The 21368-nt window shown below is 38.4% G+C and overlaps 1 protein-coding gene across 4 annotated transcripts; it reads left to right on the forward strand.

Annotated features, from left to right (window-relative positions):
- Positions 1-808: 808 nt before the first annotated feature.
- On the forward strand, positions 809-18551 carry MED30 (mediator complex subunit 30). Of its 4 annotated transcripts, none has more exons than XM_003205242.4 (5): positions 810-911; positions 1397-1602; positions 2569-2727; positions 5893-6003; positions 15051-18551. In XM_003205242.4, exons 2-5 carry the CDS (start codon positions 1429-1431, stop codon positions 15144-15146), a joined length of 540 nt encoding a protein of 179 aa, XP_003205290.1. In that variant the 5' UTR covers positions 810-911; positions 1397-1428; the 3' UTR covers positions 15147-18551. The 4 variants fall into 4 exon arrangements, with proteins under 4 accessions (XP_019469762.1, XP_003205290.1, XP_010707551.1 ...); XM_010709249.3 differs by having other exon boundaries at positions 907-1029; XM_010709250.3 differs by lacking the exon at positions 810-911 and adding an exon at positions 1084-1319.
- Positions 18552-21368: the final 2817 nt, after the last annotated feature.

Genomic DNA, 21368 nt, shown 5'->3' on the forward strand with positions numbered 1-21368 from the left:
GTAAGTTTTAGGTTTTAGTTTTGACCCCATTTTCGCTTGTGAAGAAATTTACTTTCCATTATAAACACAGACAATAAACACCACGTAGTGCATTTATTACTGAACATCTACCAGCCCTCACAAATTCTGCCCTATGTCTTTTAGATGGAGTTTCTTTTTCCTTGCACAGGAATCACTGTTTGTGCTTTGAAACAGCACCAAATCAACTACTTGCTGTGATAGGAAAAAGGGAAAGAGTTTCAAACCAAAAGATGGGAGATTTCAATCGGATATAAGGAGAAGGGTTGTTACGATAGGAGTGGTGAGGCACTGGAACAGGTTGCCCGGAGAAGTGGCAGATGCCCCATCCCTGGAGACACGCAAGGTCAGGCTGGGCTGTGCTCTGAGCACCTGATGGAGCTCTAGGTGTCCCTGCTCATAGCAGGGGAGCTGCACTAGGTGGGCTCTAGGGCTCCCTTCCAACTCAAACGATTCTACGATTCTATGAACTACCTTAGCATAACGTAAGCAGCCAGGGCAGGCAACACAAAAGCACCTCACATGCATTCAAATACTGTGAAACCAGAAGGCTTTTCTATAGGGGTGAAAATATGCCTACACAAGAAGGTGGAGTGGTACACCTATAAACGGATAAAATTAACACAGTACGTAAACAACAATTTCCCAACGTGACCAGCCAAAAGCAGTACGTCCAGCTGCTCCCCTTCGATACAAAAGCTGCGCAAAAAGCGCGCACCCGCCCAGCCTCAGCTACCCGCCCAACGCCACGGCAGGAGCCGCAGGCGCCCCGCCCCGCCCCGCCCCGCGGCCGTGACGTCATTTCTGCATCACGTGGCCTGCGCTTCCGGGTGCCGCACACTGCTTCCGGCTCTGCGTTTCCACGGCAACGCGGCGGGCCCTTCCTTGGTCCCGTGAGTAATGGTCGCCGCTCGGCGCCGAGGGCGGCCTTAGCACCGTGTCTGTCTCGATCCGCCCGCGCGGTTCCTCGCGTACCGCCTGGTACGCCGGCCTGCTTGTCCGGACAGGCCTGTAAGCGCCGAGCGATGCCAGGACAGCGGCGGGAGTGCTCCCCGCAGTTCCTCGGCCCGTGGGCTGCCGTTTGGGCGGCCGGGCGGGAGAGCCGAGAGCTGCGTGTGTGAAATCAGGCAGCCCTCCGCGTCGCCACGTAGCACAGGGGCAGGGCACCGCGTGCAGCTCCGTGAGGCCCAGCAAAGCCGTTATGATTTAAGGAACCCTGTCCGAAGCCAAGGGATGTCACAGAGCCCTCTAATATTTGTTGAGTGGTTTTGTCTCAGGACGACCTGTTGAGCGGAGGAGCGGTATAGCCACGGTACAGAAGTTTGTTTGTTAGAATAGTCTCAGACAAATACTTCATCGTTGTCTTATCTTTGTGCAGGTTGGTTCAGTGGGACCCGTTGGCATCCAGAGATGTCAACCCCACCTCTGGCCGGGGCGGGGATGCCTCCCGGTGCATTCTCAGGAACGCAGGCTCAGGCAGCTAGGGAGGTCAATACAGCATCTCTCTGCCGTATCGGCCAGGAGACCGTGCAGGACATTGTGTTTCGAACCATGGAAATCTTCCAGTTACTGAGGAACATGCAGGTGAGAAAACTTTTTTATTTTTAATTTGGTGATCATCAGTTTCCTTCTCGTCTTTTTATTAATAAGTGACTGTGCACGTGGAGATAGCTTGGGACATTTAAATACATAAATAGGCTATGCTGCCTTGAAAAAGGGGTTGGTTGGAGACACATATACAACTCTGAATACATTTGGCTGTTCCTGTATATTTAGTGAACGTGGAGAACAATCACAAAAGCTGAATTGTCATTTCTACCACAGTAAATATATTCCAAATATGCTTAATGACTGTTTAATGAATAGTGTATTTATATGAAGTTTACATTTCTCTGTTTTTGTTAACCTCTGTGGAGTAATTTTAAAGGAGTTGTTATTGATCGGTGATATCATTCTTCTGTAGTATTTTCCATTTAAAATGTTGTGATGTTCTATTCATTATCAAAGTGGACAGAATGCTCTTGATTACATACTGAAGAGAACGTACAAACTTCTTTCATGTTTCTCTGTTGACAGCAGACATGCATGCTCTCAACTTCAGAGACAAACATGCAAATAATCACTCCTGTTCCCTTTTTCCCTGTATTTTCATGTTTCCCGAAATTTCCTTCAGTAACTATTTTATGTAGATACGCAGAGTATTACTTTGAATTCGCATTGATTGTCTGAAATGTGACCTGGGTTCAGGCATAAAGTGTCTCAGATTGCAACAACAGCCATGCTTAAGCACGGATTAAGGCATTCACTGAAAGTTACAGAGATTGATAATGACCAAGATGTAGAAGACATGAAGCTGTTTGAGAGGAGTGGTTTGGCACATGAGAAGGGCAAATAAAATTCAGATTTTTACTGATAAAGAAAATAGAAATTTCAGACTGTGAGAATAGTGTGATGGTCTTAGATTAGAATGCATAAAAAATCTCTTAATTTTTTCATTTCCTATAAAAGAAAATAATATCTATAACTCTTATGTGTTTTGGTTCTCTGAAGCTGCCAAATGGTGTTACTTATCATACTGGAACATATCAAGACAGACTGGGAAAACTACAGGAGCATCTCCGTCAGCTATCAATACTCTTCAGAAAACTGAGATTAGTCTATGATAAATGTAATGAAAACTGTGCTGGACTTGATCCTATTCCCATAGAAGTGAGTATCTTTCTATGTCTACAAATTACAGATCAGACTTCGTTTAAAATCTTAGCTGTTTACCTCAGGCTTTGTGCACTCACCAGTTTATTTCCTCTAGGGAAAAAAAGAGTCAGGAGAAGTTTTTCTTTTAAGAGGTTGTTTTAGTGGAGTAAGTCTGTGGTGATACAATTGCAGTAGTTGCAATTCTTTTTCCTTTTACTGACTTAGTATTTGTTGCTTTGAGGTTAATAGAATGCTCGCTTTCCTCATGTCAGGGTGAATGAAAGTGTCACATCATTTCTCTTATCATCTGTCTTAAATTCTTATTTCAAATTTTCACTGATATTTTCAATCATATTGTTAAATGACTTGACATTCTAACCTTATCTTTAAGGAATATAGACAAACTTCTTTTTTAAACAGTCAAATTACTTAATGCCTTTTTTCCTTTACTTAACTGACTCCCAGTTTCTAAGTCATTAGTGGAATATATGTACACTGCACTGAACAAGACAGGCAGTTATTCTGTGGCTCATGATCTAATTCTGTAGCAATTCATAAAATCATAGAATCATAGAATCCTTAGAGTTGGAAGGGACCTCTGAGGGCCATCTAGTCCAGCTCCCTTGCAATGAACAGGGACATCTACAAGTAGATCAGGTTGCCCAGGGCCTGATCCAGCTTCACCTTGAATGTCTCCAGGAATGGGGCATCAACCACATCTCTGGGCAGCCTGTTCCAGTTCCTTATCACCCTCACTGTAAAAAGTTTGTTCTGTATATCTAACTTAAATCTACTCTCTTTGAGCTTGAAGTCATTTCCCCTTCTTCTGTCACCACAGACCCTGCTTCAGAGTCTGTTGCCTTCTTTCCTGTAGCTCCTCTTTAGATACTGAAAGGCTGCTCTCAGGTCACCTTGCAGCCTTCTCTTCTCCAGGCTGAACAACCCCAGCACTCTCAGCCTGTCGTCATAGGAGAGGTGTTCCATCCCTTGGGTCATTTTTGTGGCCCTCCTCAGGATGCACTCCACAGAGTCCACATCTCTTCTGCACTGAGGACTCCCCCTCTAGATGCAGTACTCCAGGTGAGGCCTCACCAGAAGAGCAGAGGGGCAGGATCACCTCCCTCACCCTGCTGGCCATGCTTCTTTTGGTGTAGCCCAAGATATGGTTGGCTTTCTGGGCTGCAAAGGCACAACTGATCTCTGAAAACATGTGTAATTCCATTGTCACCGATCCACCTGTCTTGAATATTTCAATTTTTGCTTAGATTTTGTTGCTCTTTAAATACATATACATCCATACCTCCTCAGCCTGTCTTCTTCCCTGATATTTTGAACATCACTGCTGCTAATGAGTGACAGTGTTGTCATTGTACTTTATTCTGAGTAGTCAACAGTAAATGCTAAGTTAGATACCCACTTCAGTAGTTATTTTAAGATATAAGAAGGTAACTCCTTACTTTCTATGAGATAGCATTGGGATAGATTTATCTGCATGTTATCTGCAGTATTGCAAACGGTGTGCAGCAGTTTGTCAGTTTGCTGCCTTTTAATGCAGAAATCCCAAGGCGGGTCCATTGAATTCCCAGACTATAAAATTTAGGTCGATGTTACACTTTTCTTAACTTGCACCACCAAAACCACTTGGTTGTTCTCTGTCTCTTTTTTCCTGTTTGCTTCTTGTTTATGGCAGGAAATTGTCATTACATTCCATCAATTAAGTCAGTGACTACTAATGGTATAAAAATATTATATTTCTTTCATTAATGTGTGCTGCTAGTTTAATAGGTGATCTTATCAACTTCCTTTTAGCCAACATAATAAGCTGTAAGATTACTGTGAAGGAGATACAGTTACAGAATTCTCTCACTAGAGAGAACCTCTTTATTTGTGTATTAGGTGTAGCTCTTTATTTGAATTCAGAGCTTTTCTTACAGATGGGAGGTTTTCAGAGAAGACATTCTACTTCAGGGGCATTATTTTTCCTTAAGAAAGAGGAGGAGCTTTTTCCAAGAGTGTTTAATAGTTAGGCTACTTTTGCTTTACAGGGCAGAGGTTAACATGGCATTCTTTGTCCATTTCAGAAAGTTTAATGAGTATGGCCTCCAAAAGCATATATAGAAGAAAATATGACTTTTCAGAGCTAAGTCAGAGTTTTCAGCAGAATGCTGAAGGTTTGCTGCTGAATGCTTCATATTACACCCCAACCTAAGTGACAAGTTAATATGCATTGTATCAGTAACCTGTTCCCTGACTTTTGAGCTGTCTTGCTCATTTACATCACTTACTAATATTTCATTTGTCTGTAGGACATAGATTTGATCAAGGTGTACTTTTGCTATCAGCTTTAGCTTTTCTCAGTTAAGGACAGAAAATTCAGCAGACTCCATGTGTGTATGTCATGTTTAAATTGTAGGTACATTATAATGATTTTTGAACAAGGTGTTAATTTGGAAGAGTTTTGACACAAGGCATGTATGTGTTTTGTAGCTAGTACATTTCCTGAGTCTTTGAAAAAACTTTTTTAGATCAAGAACATACTAATATTCATTTAGAAACTCTTTACTGAAGATTTTGACTTCTCAAAAACTTACAAAAAAATGCAGTGCATTATGTGCTTGAGGAGATTACCGTGGAAAATCCCTATGGAGAAATTCCTATTAGATAACTGTAGGCCTGATCTTAAGAACAGCCAAACAGAAGACCAATAAAATAGCAAGTCATTATTAGGGTATTAACCAAGTATTTAATCTCCATGTGTAAAGTCTGTCATAAATTATGTTTAGTACATCACTGAAATACTTGATAATAATGATAACTTCATGTTTGTGTTACTTCATAATGTGGAGTAGTAAGCTTTAAAATCACAGTCTATAGAGTTCAAGAATACAAGATTACCTGTGATTAACCTCTTGAAACGTTAATACTGAGCTCTGCCTGCAATCTAGGTATGACAATATGTGCTGCTGTGTCTTTTTGAAGCACAGAACTGACTGAGGCTGTTACGAGGCTGTTGGTTTTGAGGTGATGAAGTATGCCTGTCTGCACTTCTTTCTGTTCAGGATGTTTGGACCTTTGAAGGAAATTATTAGTACCTCCGCTTTTCAAGTTTTTCTTTTCCTTTTTTCTTCTTTTTAAAAGCTGGGGTTCTGTTTTGGTTTTTTTTTTTTTCTGTCTTCTTAGCAACTTATTCCATATGTTGAAGAAGATGGCTCTAAGCATGATGATCGTGGTGCTGCTAGTCAGCTTCGTTTTGCTAGTGAAGAGAGAAGGGAAATCATGGAAGTAAATAAGGTAAGGAAGTTGAAATTAATTTGTGTAAAACAGAAAATGTCACTTTGACATTACAAAGCCTAGATTTCTAGACTGCTGTACTAAAGCCCATATATGTGATAACTGCCACGTAACTATTTTAGAATTACTTTTGTTAAACAATTTTTTTTTAGCTACAGCACTGGTTACTGTAGGTTTTAGGTACCATAACAATTTTAACTTATGACTCCTTTTAAAACAATATGTATTTTTCTGAGTATTCACAGAATCATGGAACGGCTTAGATTGGAAGGGACCTAAGAGATCATCCTCTTGCAGCCCTCCTGCCATGGGCAGGGTTGCCACCCACTAGATCAGACTGCTCAGGGTCCCATTCAATCTGGCCTCCATGGAAGGAACATCTACAGCTTCTTTGGGCAACCTGTGCCAGTGCCTCACCACTCTCTGAGTTAAGAATTTCTTAATAACATCTAACCTAATATTTCCCTTTTTAGTGTACAGCTATTCCCCCTTGTTCAGTCACTATTAGACTGGGTAAAAAAATCGGGCTCTCTCCTGCTTATAAGCTCCCTTTGAGTACTGGAATGCTGCAGTGAGGTCTGCTCAGAGCTTTTCTTCTCCAAGCTAAACAAGCCCAGCTCCTTCAACCTTTCTTCATAGTAGAGGTGCTTTGATCATCTTTGTGGACCTGCTCCTACAGCGCTCCATTCTTCCTGTGCTGGGGGCCCCAGGCCTGAATGCAGTACTGCAATTGGAGCACTTATTATGGCAAAGCAGAGGGGGACAATAAATATTTTATACTGAGGTCATGGTTAACCCAGTAAATATAGGCAATAAAATAAGGTACCTTACTTGAATTCTAAATATACATTAGGCAAGTGCATTAATAAATGGATATAAAACATCAGATGTGTAAGTATTATCACAATTATGATGTGTGTTGGTAGAGGATTTTCTGGGCTACTTTCTGTATTTTGACAACGTGAGGAAGAGCATTTCTTTTGTTAAGTACAGCATTTATTGAATCTTGATGCATTCAGAAAAAATGTACCATATGATAAAGATGCTGTTACATTTTCAGTTTGAGTGGCAGTACGCAATTGAGTACAATTAATATAGACAGAAATCTAAAAATAAATATGCTGTAGTAGATGATAATATAGCATTGAGATTAAATATAAGTAGTTTTAACAGATCATAACATTAAACATTGTTCCTGCCATCTGTAAAGTACAAAGATAGGATTAACTAAGTATTTGTGTGGCAGTAATATCTGTAAGTGCTTGGTAAAAAGCAGGCATAATCTACAAAAAGAACTGAACAAAGGAAGTGAGTGTCTAAAATATTTTTGGAGAGAATTATCATTGGGATTTACAGCTTTTGAATTATTTCCAATATTTGCATTTGTCTTCAACAATTAAAGATGTACCAAATTACTCATAACCCATTTATTTAGAAAAATTCATGCATATTGTACAGAGAAAAATGGGTGCTACGTGAATTTGGAGAAAAGCAGTTGTCTGCTTTCCTGTTGTGTTCTTTCTGTTCAGTGCTGATATAGCAGGGTGGTATGCATTATATTGTATGTAATGTTATTCTGAGAATTTATGCACATTTATTTGCAATCTTTAAGTGCTAATAAGCTTAACTGTCCATATTTGATATGTTTTTGATAGTTTTATGACATGTTTTGCCCTTGTTGTTGTACTTGTATGCTAATGTGTTTTTAAACCTCCCTGGCGTGATCTTGTGAAGTGAATTTCATAAATGTTTATGATGAGTTTTAAATCTTAAGAAGGTTAATGATGTTACAGGAGCATTAGTAGTAAATTAGCAATTAAAAATGTATTCAAGCCATCGCATAAATGTGGACTGAAATCCAGTATTTGCATGTAAGTGCCTAAACATAATTTTCAGATTTTTAACAATAAATTTTAAGAAGATAGTTGAACATTCAGTAGTATTTTGTGAACAAATGCTTATGTGCTGCAAGGGAAATTGAAGCCTCTTGTTTTTCAAACTGCACTTTTTTTTTTTTTTTTTAATTTCTTTTTCCAATTTCAAAATTCAAATTGTAATATACTACAGTTTGGGAAATGCTAAGTGTTTTATGACTAGAAATAAAGCAAACCATATTTTCACACGCAGAAAAAAAAAAAGGTAGAATCATATTAATCTAATTTCTGATTCTGGCTGCTAAGCTTAAATAGCCTTCTCTGTTGCTTTACTGGCATTCTTGATAGCTTTTCAGTCCTCTGTAATTGTAACATTCATCTCCAATTCAATTTTGGTTACTTTCTGCAAAATTTCAGTAATATAAAGCATTGATGAAAATGCTGGGATATGAAAAGCAATTGACAGATGAAGAAGCTTTTTACATTCTTCACTCCCTATCTTTTCTCCCTTCAGCTGGTTGTCCTGATCTCATCTCGCTCGGTTTGCTGTGGTGAACAGCATAACCCTGTGCTTTAGCATTATTGAGACATCTGAATCGTTGGACCTCCCATGGGTTGCTTAAGTCCTTGCCTGACTTCCCAGGCAGTCTGATCTTTCTAGTGATACCTGTGTGTGTTTGGAAAAACGCCATCTCCCAGTGAGAAGCACAAACAAAACTAGTAGATAATATAAAGGTTTGCTTCATGCTCACACAAAAACTTACAGGAACCACTGACTTGAAACTGTATAGTTTTGGTTTGCTCCAACAGTTGTCTGGAAAGAGGGGCAGCCTCACTTGAGGAAGTGTACTTACCATTCACTCTTAGGGTAGAAGAACCTGTTGATGTAGCAGAGTACCAAAACACTGCAGTTCTTGATACCAGTTTAACACAGTGACATCTTATTTATTTAATCTGCTGTATTAGACTTAACTTTTAGGTCAGAATATTTAATCACCTGATATTGGCTAAGAAGTACTTGTCCATTAATTAAAAGTATTGATCAGTTTACGAGGTAATGAATTTCTGTCCTAGCAATTCAATAATATCTAGCAACTGTAACTTAAGATGAAACCTATTAGATTTAAATTGAGAGAGATTTTAGCCATACAAGAACAGAATGCTTATAACTGTATACCACTATTATAAGAAAAACAAAAAATGTATATAATTTGTACCCACTAACTCTACCTTTTGTGTGAAACAATTCTTTCCTGCATTTCCCATAACTCTTGGTTATTCCTTTATAACAGAATCATAGAATGGCTTTGGAAGGAATGATAGAGATCATCTAGGTCCAACCTTCTGCCATGGGCAAGGCTGCCACTCAATAGGATCAGGCTGCTCAGGGCCCCATCCAACCTGGCCCTGAATGCCTCCATGGATGGTATATTCTCAATTTCCATGGGCAGCCTGTGCCAGTGCCTCATCATTCTCTGAGTTAAGAATTTCTTCCTAACAACTAACCTATTTTTTTCCCTTTTTAGTTTAAAGCAACTCCCCCTTGTTCTATCACTATTAGACGTAAAAGTCAGGCTCCCTCCTCCTTACGAGCTCCTTTAAAGTACTGAAAGGCTGGAGTGAGGTCTCCTCAGAGCATTCTCTTCTCCAAACTAAACAAGCCCAGCTTCCTCAACCATTTTTCATAGTACAGGTGCTTTGTGATCTGGCTGGATGGGCCTTTGAACAATGTGCTCTAGTGGGAAGTAGCAAGGGCCTGTAGCAGACGAGCTGGAACTAGATGAACCAGTCCCTTCCAACCCGTTCTATGATCTGTAGCCCTCCTTTGGGCCCACTCCTACAACTCTGCATCCTACCTGCTGGGAGCCCCAAGCCTGAACGCAGTACTCCAGGTATCAGTATTTGCTTTCCAGAGTTGGAAATTGGTGAGGAATTTCACTCTTTTTCTGTAATAAATAGTTTACTGTTCCAGTATCAATGTAGTATTTGCATTGTTTTCCTAATAGAAGTCCTGTAAATTTTTAGTGAGTATAATTACTGTTTGCAGCAGCAAAAGGTAATTTAGCTGCTATTACAAATTTTTTCTCTATTGCCTTCATATTTTTTTTAGTCTGCATATAATATTATGCTTACAGGTTTTTTGCCTTCACAATACATCATCGTCTGTAATATTTTTGAGATGTCAGGCTCAAGTTTTGTAGTATATTTGATAGGACAGACAGCAGAAAATATCAAATCACAGACTGAGAATGTTGTAATCTGTGTTGCTGCATTATGGACAGTCTTTTTTTACTGCTTGTTTTTAGAAATGGAGCAAATGCAGCTTTGGGTTTTTTTAGATTCTGCAGGTCTGGTTTAAAATGAAGCACTTAAGAAAACAATTGCGTAATTAGTGGTCTCAATGTATTTGGCTAAAAATGAAAGGATGTGAAATAGTACTGAGACATTTCAGGTGATCCTTTTGAAAATAATCATATTTGATATTCTTAATTAATCTTTGCTAACTGGTTAACCATGATCTTGCTAGGAGTGGGAAAGACAATCTGCAGCCTTTTGAGTTAAGTTGCTATGAATTTACCTCAGGGCTTTTTTGATAATGAAACCCTTGTGCACTGGAACCAATGTTGTTTTGTGGAGTAGTCTTTTCATATGACAGCAGTTTGCAACTATCCTATCTCTTCAGGGAAGAATTTTGCCTGAAAATTATTTTTGCCTATGCTAGAAACTTGATTTCTTTTAAAACTATCCGTCATGGTATTTGCCTTTATTTGTATTTATGATTTTGTATTTATGGGATCCTTTTCACCCCAGATATGAGTGTGTACCAAACAACACTTTAGCAAGAGAGGAAGAATTGTTTCTTTGGACACTGTCTCAGCACATCAGTCTGCACTGAGCGTGTTTTCCTTCTGTTTTGGGTACCAAAATGGCTGTCTGCAAGGACAGAGAATTTAGGCTCAGTGTCTAGTTCAATCCCTACCTCAAAGCAGGGCCAACTATTATAAATCCAGTTACTCAGGTGCATATCCAGTAGCTTTGTGAATTTTTGTCTACTGCCCCTCATCTTTTTGCTGTCCACATTCAAGAAGAATCTAGCTTTGTCTTTTCTATAATCTTCATTAGGTAGTTAATTAGTGTGAAGGAAACGTTAAACTGTTTTAATGAACTCTCTTATTTCTCTTTGAGCAACAGAGCAATGGATACATGACTTTGCTGTATGGCTCAATATGTGTAGCGTGTTGAGCATGGAGTGGAACACAGGCTGTCACTGTTGTCCCTGCTGTTGTCAGGAGCATGAGCAATTTTCCTACTCACTGTAAGGCTAGGAGAGAGACTGAAAACTCGGTTTCTCATTTCCAGGAAGGATAGAACAGTTGTCTGAGAACAAGATCAGAAAAAGTTGCAGATAATGAATGATGAATACATTATATTTAATTGCCCAGAAGTTAGTGTGTTAACAATGAATACTCTCTTAAACCATTTGAAAAAGATATAAATAGCCATATGTGTGTATTTATTATGATAGGAAGTGTTCTTTAATACAAATTGAATAGCCATAATTTAGAACATCACCTGAAAGCTTTAAGAGTTGGAGCAAAGTACTGATTCAATTTTTCCCTTACAGCTTTTTTTCTGCCCTTTACACATAATGTTGCAAGTCTTTTGACTACAAAACTGTTTTCCCACCTCCTCGCCTTAGAGATTTCATTTTGAAGGGCTCTTTTTCAAAAGGTCTCCGACAAAGCTGGTATAAACTATGGCTGGCATAGTATTTTTTTGTCAAGCAGAAGAGATGCCTTAAAAGCACAAGCACATACACTTGATGTCTTTACAGGCGTCAGCTGGAGTGTAGTCTTACTCTTCCACATCATCATCTTAGGCTGAAGAAGAAGAGAATTTTAACAAATAAATTAAGTGCAGAATAATGATTCATAGTGATGTTTAGGTTTTAAAATGTGAAAGATAACTGAGCTTAAGATGAAGAGAGATGGGATCAGCACACAAAGGAAAGTTTTGATACATCTCTGATAGAAATTTGTAGATTAGCCTAGACAGCTTTGATTTCAAATGAAAAGACTATGAACCAAAAATGAGTTTAAGTCAAAAATGGATTTCGGTCAAAGCTGAAATTACTTCCCACTGAATCCACATCTGTCCAAAACACATCAAGTTCTTTACTGTGCATTCCTTGAAAGATAGGTACTGTCTGGGTGGATATTATGGTTCTTCCTCTTCTTTTCACCTACTGCTTCTTGTGCTTACATCCATGTTTTCAAAACTACTTTACTGACCTAAGGACTGAGGTCCATATTGCTGCTGAAGGGTGTAATCCTTGTCAACTGCCTTCTGATGGCACTGGTATTTGCCATCATTCAAAGTGGAGAGGTAATCACACTGGAAATAAGTATCACTGTAGAAAATCACTCAAGACTGTTTTTTTGGTCAAATTACCTTTCTGATAGGGGGTGAACAACAGAAACATGCCTGTCAGATATAAGATGAACGTACCTAAGTTAAATATAAGGTAATTTTCATGTGCCTTCTTAAAACAGATAAAGACAGAAGCTGTAGCATTTATGTAGCATTTATGTAGGATGAAGTGCCTTTTCTTGTTACAACCATTAATCCTGAGAAACAGTCCAGAGTTCAACTAAGTCATTTCAGGAGAAGGAGGAAGGAGTGGGAGACAACTTGCGAGCAATCTGTTCAAATGAAAATTTGTCAGCAGTGCAGAAGCTTCTTTCAGAACTGGTAACTTTCCCAAGAGGCCATTTCGCCTCCTTCCATGGCGAAGTGGAGGCGTCCTTATTGGTTAAGGTTAGAGCCTTAAACTGAGACCAGCACTGCCAGTGCCAGCGTAGGAAGGACATGCTAATTATATGCCATGATCCTTGCTACTAGGCTGTGACAGACAATGGTCCACACTGCACAGACTGCTAACAAAGATCTCTACACACTTTTCAGCTAGGATACTATGCTCTCTGAAGTGGAGGTTTTCCCCATGCCATTTATTCTTTTCTCATCCTTGCAATCCAGAGATGGTACTTCACCTTAGATGTTTTTTCTGTCTCTGCAAGAAGTAGAATAGAAGAGCTAAGAAAATAAAACACCGAAGAAAAGATCTTAAAATTATCTTCAGATAGATACAATAAAAAATATATTACCTCTTTACAGATACTTTGAAATCAAATGAAATCCAGTTCAGGGTTCACTTGTCCAGCGTAGAAATCCTGTTTCATAATAGCTGCACAAGAAATGAAAATTATTGTCTTATAGAATGAATCTTTTGAATGTAACTTATGCAAAGTTCATACGGGCATATCTACATAAAACCATGTAACAGTATAGTTAAAAACGAATGGAGAGAAAAGAGTCTGCAGCACCAGAGGTTAATGGTTCTTCTTTGTCTAACACGTAATCATCACTGACTGTTCAGCCTTCATTTCTCTTGGTGAAGGCTTTGAAAAATAATGAACTGATGTGCCCTCGGTATCAGTGAGTGACAGTTTGCATTAAGCTAGTTGTTTTGATGTTACATTTCTTGATTTCTCTGAGATTAAATGTTGAGGGTGGGAAATGGAAATGCGTTTTTAAATGCCACAGGTATGAACGTGCTTGTTTATCTCATCTCTTGTAAAGCATCGAGTTCTTATGTCGTTATGTTTTGTAGGGAAGCAAAATTATGTCATTTAAATGTTGTCATAGCTACATTCTTCTCTCAGTTCTCCCTCTTCTCTTTCGGAATGGAATCTTTGCTCTATATAGTGCAGTTTTCAATTAGCAAATGGAAAAAGATTAGAGAAATGCACATTGTAACTGTTAAAATGATTTTTAGTCAATCAAATGCTCGCTTAGAACTTCGGAATTAGTGGACATGAACAGTCCTACATCTGTTTTACCTTCTTCTTGAGAGTCAGAAAGGAGTCAGGGTGTGGGCTCTGCTTCCAGGGAGCATGTCCACCAAAGTGTGTTCAGAAATATTTCCCTTTCTCAAAGTACAGTGTTCTGTATTTCTTAAGACTTTTTACAGGTCTGAAATGAGTAGGCTTTTTTTTTTTTTCCTTTGGACTTCTTTCTGAGCCTGACCAGCTGGATACTTAAAAAACATTGGTTTGTTGTACACCTGAAAAGACAGGGCTCTGATTTTCAGTATGCTTCTTTTGTTGCTTCTTTTTGTCACTGTTGCAGTTACTTTAGTTGCTGAGCTGAGTTATTCTTTTAATGTATTGCTGTTTGTGCTGAAGTGATGTAAAACCTGAGACATTTTGAATGGCAGCAAGACTTTCCTGTGCTTTGGCTTTACTTAGAAATCTGGACTTCCCTTATGAATTCAATCTCTGACGTGAGGAGGTTGACTTTATATCAAATTTGAATGGAATGAAGGGCATGGGTTTGTTCTTAACAATATACACTAACTTGTTACTTGGCAGCTTTGATTTGAGCAGGAAAATGAATAAATTGGATAATAAATAAGTGTATTACTTATTTATTGTAAGAAACATGAACAGATAGGAATATTCTGCATTGGCTTAATGCACTGATCTTCTGTAGACGTAATTGTTAAGTTCTGGTTGCTCAGATGAAAGTGCATTTTCTACTCTTTTGTCCCTTCAGATGTTTCTGCAGTTCACAAAAGCAAGTACACAGTCATATAGAATTCAGCGTACTTGGGAGGACAGCATCACTTAGCTCATCAGAATTGACCAACGTAGGCAGAAGGTGTAGAAAAGCTTGATTGACTTTGTGGTTTTTCAGACTTTGACTTTTAATACCTTGCTTTTCTGAGCACCCAACTTATACAGTGCATATTAGCATAAATTTAGCTGTTCCCTGAGCTCTTCCGGTCTCAAATTTCACTTCCTTGTCTGCATCAAGTGCTGTCTTTTGGACTTCAGTTTGAGGGCTAATGGCCACAAGCTTGCTCTTGTTGAAAGGATCAAGTGTTCTGATTAAAGACTGCTGTGAAAAGAAATAGCATTCCTCTCTAACAAAGGACTTTAACTTCTGAGTCTTTCTTGTATTTTAAGAATGTGCTTTAAAGATGTATTATCTTATATTGCTCACAGACAGCTGACAAAAAGATACAGCATTTCGTAACACTAACTTTTCTTGAAATCCTGAGTGTACTGTTTCAACTGATGACAAAAATCTTCTCATAAAATCTTTCCACAGAAACTGAAACTGAAGAATCAGCAACTGAAGCAGATCATGGATCAGTTACGGAATCTCATTTGGGACATAAATGCCATGTTGGCAATGCGGAACTGAACAAGGAAAATCAAACTTCATAACAGAAAATATACAAATATGTTTGAGTATACTTCATTTTAAGAGTAAATATTTTTTCCTACAACTGTATGGAAGCAGTACCTGAAATATCTTCAAGTTTAAAATGTTTTTTTGTGTGTGTGTGTGATGACTTCAATGATGTTGGCTTTGTTTTCATAAGAGTCATCCTGCAGATTGTACCTGAACAATTTGCTTAGGTTGATTATAATACATTTTGTAACTTAGAGTAATAATTTGGATTGTTATGCAAGTTGGATCTGTGTAAAATAAGCATTTCTGGATTTTTTTTAATAATACATTAAGATACATTTTAAATATATAATCTGCTTGCATTCAGTCTGTAGTGCAACAACCTCTACAGAATGGGAAAGTTGCAGTGCAGAACAGTAGCTTCATTAAACTACAGAATTGAAATAAATTATCAGATCTTGTGATGCAATATGTTTTCCTATTGTAGGAACATGAATTACAAGGTACTGCACCTCATAAGTTCATCTTATCCTATCATTGTTATGTTGGTAGCATTAGATAAATCAGAGCAAAATCAAAACCTACATTAAAATTACTCATCTTCTCATGGATATTATTAAGTAATTAAGTGTCTGTTATATATCCTCGACCTTAGCTCCTTCTGTAACTGTTATGTTATCATCTCTTGAATACTGTTCCAACTGTTGTCTGTCCAGCATTCTTGTAGCTTTCTGTATGGTTGCAGTACTTTGGTTTTGTGCAATTTTCATTAATCTTTCTCCTGTGAATTCTGGTCCCAAAAAACTTTGGAGTGTGTGAGCAGTTTATTATTATCTTGAGTTATTCTGCTTTCATCTTTTACTGTTCTACTCTGGTGCTCTTATTGTCCATAGATGCTGCAAGCGCGCAGTGCATCTCTTTACGGATTAACAAATATCTCAAGTAATAATGTTTCAATACAAATCCTTAGGGCAATTGGTTTTTAATACAGGCTGAAAACTGACCATTCTCATGACTTGCTTCATGCACATAACTTTAAATTCTCATTCTATGCCCAATTAGATTCCTTAACAGTTATGTTTGGAAGGTTTGCACAGACCCTTTTGAAGAGCCCAGTTAAATGATATTATTTTATGAGATATGTGGGTTTTGGTACTGAATTCTTACAGACTACAGATACATGGTTCTAAAAATTTTAGGCTGGTCTGTTATTTTGGTTTTTAATAGTTTCAACCAATTTGCTTGCTCCTTGAGGTAAAAATCACTGACATGCGGTCAGTCTTATCAGCTACTAACAGTAAGTCTGATTACCTGGTTAATAATATACAACCTTATCCTGTCATCAAGTACAATTAGGTACAAACTTTTATTTCTTCACTTGAAGGTTTTAGATCCAAGAGATGAAGGGGTGTCCAGTCTTGCCTGTATCATTGCAGGTAAGCACACTTAAAAAATGTTTTGGTTGGTTGCCTAGTGTTACAAGTGATAGTTGCCTGTGACAAATGCTAGGTGTAAGTCTATCTCAAAACACCTAGCAGGTAAGGTCTGTCATGTCTTGCCCATATTACAAATGGAAGAGTGGATAGTTTGTACAGTGGCAGAGCTAGCAGCAGAACTGTTTGTTGCCCACTTAGCTTAGCAACTACAGTAATTTCTTTTTGTCAGAAATGATGGCTGATTTCTTCAGCTATGAGAGATACTGTTGTTTATAAGTAAAACAAACAAACAAAAAAAACAGGTTAAATTTTCAAAGAAAGCCTTTAAAAAGGAAGTAAGGGCTCCTAGTAGAGATTTTTTTGTTGTTCTTTAAGATGCAGGCGTGTTTTTGTATATGCAAAGTATAGTGGCAGCTTTTTAGTGTATGTATAAGCATACGCTCAGCCAAAGAAACATTTCACATGGATTCTGAAATGCAACCAAGAGTTTAATGGTGAGGTAAAATTCTTAGTATTTTGTTCTGGCTTTGGAATAACTGTCGAAAATGGAGATCAGTCTATACTTCTCTCCACTGCCTATATAATATATTTGTATTCTCTTTAAAAGTTTTTAGATTTTGCTGGCTTTTTTATTGTGTATCAGTAGTGCAAAAGCAACCTAAAATGTGGAAAAGAGTGCACGTATGGCAAGTAGATGTCAGGCCAGTATAACATTCAGCTTATACTGTGCTGCTGCTGGCAGCAGCCAAGGTTTATACTACAATTTTTCATCTGGGAGAGATGAGAAAACACTTTAAACCACTACCAGAATAGATAGCACAGTAGCTAAATTGCAAAGCGTAGAAATTGACAGAGTTGTAAATTATCACAGGGAATACTGTCAAAACAGGAACTTTGCAAAGTGTAAGACCAAAAGCATACACTTTGACTTACACAGATGAAAGTAAAGGTAGTATACATAATTCATTTGCTACCGCATCCGTGAATAAGTATAGGATCTGGTCGGGAAGATGACAGCTTTAGGAAAAGTGGAACTCTTAAATTATTGGTCGGGAGCATGTGCTGAAAAGTAATGTTTTAGTTAATGCTAACTGAACTTTAACTGCTAGTTAATGAAATGACACCAAATGTAGAATTTATAAATACCAGCAAAACAATATCTATATAGATGCTTTAAAATTGTATTTATGTGTCATTGACTGTTAGACTATTTCTGCATTCCAGATTAGACAGAGACTGGATAAGCATGCAGACAGTCCTGGGAGCAGAACCAAAATGTAGGATGGTTCTGTTGCTGGATTATAAAAACGTTTAAGGGTTGTGGTGGGGTTTTTTAGGGCTCCAGTTTTGCCAGGAATGGAAGAGGAGCAGTGGAGATAGGATGTTGAATACTTTGTAGAGTGTTTATGGGAGCACACCAAATTAACACACTCTCAACAGGAAACCATTAATTCTGCATCTTTGTATGTAATACAGCAGATACTGAACATCCTGGTCAGTAAGTGAGTTGAACCCAGCACGGCATGCTAGCAGTATGCAAGGGTCCAAGGTCTATTCTATCTAAAAAAGGCTGAATGCAGAGCAGGTTGATGTCATGTTCAGGAAAGATGCAAAGAGCTTACCTCCTTTAGATTTCTGTAGAGGCAGCAAGGCCACATCCAAAGTGCTTTAATAAACCATGACTGTTTTTGTTGTCCTGCAGAAAAACCTTTCCTTATCATAGTATTTCTTACTTAATGAGAAACTGGAGACTGTACACAAGCGCTATTGAAATTCATCTCTGTAAATAATGGATTTAGGTGGAGACCGTCAGTCTGATTTCATAAGAACCAAGATTTCATCAGTGTGCTAGTTGGCTGCAAGAGCCAAAAAAGGCTGCAGCCAAAGGATGACTGAGAACTGGTGTGGAAAACAAAGTTTCAGATGTAGATTTGAGGATTAGTAGTTAAGAAAAAATGCCAAAAAAAAAAAAAAAAAAGGATGCAATGACAATAAAGGACACCGAGTCAACTGAGGTTTACAGGGAATGGATTAGTTTAATTACTTTGTGCTAACAAAGGAAATGGGGAATTATAAAGTAATTTACAGATACATTAGTGCAGAAAAATATTTGAGGAAGAAAGTGAGTAGTGCCTTTTCTTATTTAACAGCAGTGAAGTTATATGGTAGAGCAAAGAAAAGCATTTGCTGAGTTGGAAGGTTATTCTATTTTTATACGTAAAAATAGCAAACTGGCTGATCTACACTGATTGATGTTAATGAAAGTGACAAAGTTATATACCAGTGCCAGTTTTTATTTAAGAAATATAATGGATAACTGGATATAATGCTATAATGTTTGACTACACCGTGTCTAACTTATATATTAAATCTAGTTTCTATGTAAATTTTAAGGATTTTTCTTACATTATATTAGGGATCTGTTCTGGTATCTGTAATAACACTACATAGCAAATAACAGTACTAAGAGCTGTGAGCGGTGTTGGCATTGATGTGAATGTGGTCAGAAGCAGAATATGTGTTTTACAGCACTTTTCCCTGGGCTAGATCAGGTAAAGATCATAGACATATTTGAGGCAAATAAACAGAGGCACATTTTTGTGTGTGTGCTTAAAATTGGGACCATCTCAGGTCACCGTATGCCTTCACGTTCAACTTGGAAGTTATCTAATTGCTCAGACTTCTGCTTCTGCAAACGCCCCTAGCAGCTCATATCAGATAATCACTGCTGAGGTTATATAAACCGTGCTCTTTTGCCCAAATCCTATAAGAAGCCTGCTCTACTTGACCCTCTTCAGCTCCTCATGCTCTCACTTTCCCTTTTCAAATGACTGCCCTACTACAAGGCTGTAAAGTAATGTTCTGAAATAGAACTGAAGGTGAGTGGCTGAGAGTATTACGTGTCTATAATAAAATTTAAGTTAGAAAAGCTCTTCAAGATCATCAAATCCAATCAATAACCTAGCACTGCAAGTCCACCAATAAACCATGTCCCTGACTGCTACATCCACATGTCTGTTAAACATCTCCAGGGATGGCAACTCTACTGCCTCCCTGACCAGCCTGTTCCAAAGGTTGACCACCCTCTCCATTAATGAATATCCAGTTGAAACCTCTCCCAGTGCTGCACATTTCCTTGACTAAAGGGCCAACAGTCACATCAGTGTAGCCTCCTTTCACGTACTTCTAAGAAAGTGATGTGGTCTCCACTCAGCCTCCTTTTCTCCAGATGAAATAAGCCCAGTTCTCTCAGCTGCTTCGCAGCTGGCTTGATCCCTTCACCAGCATCACTGTTCTTCTCTGCACGTTTCAGTAACTCAATATCTTTCTTGTGCTGAGGGGCTCAAAACTGAGTACGGTACTCAAGATGTGGCATCATTAGTGCCACATATAGGGGGACGATCACTTCCCTTGGCCTTTTGACCATGCTATTTCCGATGCAGGCCAGGATGCCATTGACCTTCTTGGCCCTCTGGGCAGACCGCTGGCTTATGTTCAGTTGGCTGTCGACCAGTACCTTCAAGTCCTTTTCTGCCAGGCAACTTTCCAGCCACACTTCCCTGAGCTTACACCACTGCCTGGAGATATTATCAAGCACATAGAGCACCCTGCATTTAGTCTCATTGAATACATACAATTAAGTGCATCCCATCGATTCAGCCTATGCAGATTCCTCTGCAGAGCTAACCCACCCTCAAGGAGATCAACACTCCTGCCCAACTTGGCATCATGTACAAACTTGCTGAGATTGCACTTGACTCCCTCATCAATATCATTGATAAAGATATTAAACAAAATGCTTTCTCATGAAATCCTGAAAAATAAATTCAGATTTGACAAAATAGAAAGAAAGATATGTGAGTTTAAAGTTGTCTGAATAGCAGTGAATAGTAATGCAGTTGTTTTTATCATCATGTAGAGGTTTTAGTGGTATTTACAGTGATGGAAAGAGGAAAGAAGATATGAAAACAGCGCATTACTGAAATACAATGTTGAAGTGAGAAGACTTTCAAATAAAGGGAAAATACAAAGAAATAGAACAGCAATAATCAAAAGTTAGGTGAGCATAAATCAGCCCTAAAATAGTGTCAGGGAAAGAGGATTTGGGAAAACACATTTTGAACTTCCATTAGAGATAATTGGGATGCAGTCAGGGGAAAAAAGCCACTGAAATTCCAGGGTGCATGACCAAATACTGCATGGTAGGGAGTATAAATGAGAGGGCTCCTCTGAGTCCAGTAAATCTGCATGAAATACTGCATTAGTTTTGGGGTCAGCATGTTGCTAACACAGTGAAAGAGAAGAATACCAATGTGGTACTGTACAAAAAAAAAAAATAAAAAATCAATACAATAACTTCTGAAAGCCAAAACAAGGCTCAAATATGGAAATTCTTGGGTGAATGCATAAGGGAGATAATTACTTAATGTGATTTGGAGTTGCTATAGCACAGAATAGTGAGAGAAGATAAGCAACTGCTTTATTTATTTCATGAAACACTAACAGGGAGATGGGGATGGGAAAACTCTTGATGCTAAGATATAAAATCTTGATTTCCCCAGGAAGTTTAGAAGATGTTTCTTGGATTATGTGGAAATTTTAAAATTAAACAGCACAAAAAGACTAGCAAAATACATTGAGAAAATGCAAAACAAATCTTGCACTGGGTAAAGCAAGAGGTACACTAAACTGACCTCAGTTTTCTATCTTTAGATTCTATGGTTGTAAAGTGTCTGTGTATAAGATGGCTATTAGTCACACGATCAGCTCCTGACATCACCTGCACTGGGTGCCA

The sequence above is a fragment of the Meleagris gallopavo genome, chromosome 3 (genome assembly GCF_000146605.3).
Source record: "Meleagris gallopavo isolate NT-WF06-2002-E0010 breed Aviagen turkey brand Nicholas breeding stock chromosome 3, Turkey_5.1, whole genome shotgun sequence".
NCBI classification, from domain to species: Eukaryota; Metazoa; Chordata; class Aves; order Galliformes; family Phasianidae; genus Meleagris; species Meleagris gallopavo.

Excerpts from the sequence above, each read along its gene's own strand:
- MED30 (XM_003205242.4), top strand. The coding sequence starts at position 1,429 with ATGTCAACCCCACCTCTGGCCGGGGCGGGGATGCCTCCCGGTGCATTC. Across the intron at positions 1,603-2,568 it reads AGTTACTGAGGAACATGCAG|CTGCCAAATGGTGTTACTTA; the intron begins GTGAGAAAACTT and ends GGTTCTCTGAAG. Across the intron at positions 6,004-15,050 it reads AAATCATGGAAGTAAATAAG|AAACTGAAACTGAAGAATCA; the intron begins GTAAGGAAGTTG and ends ATCTTTCCACAG.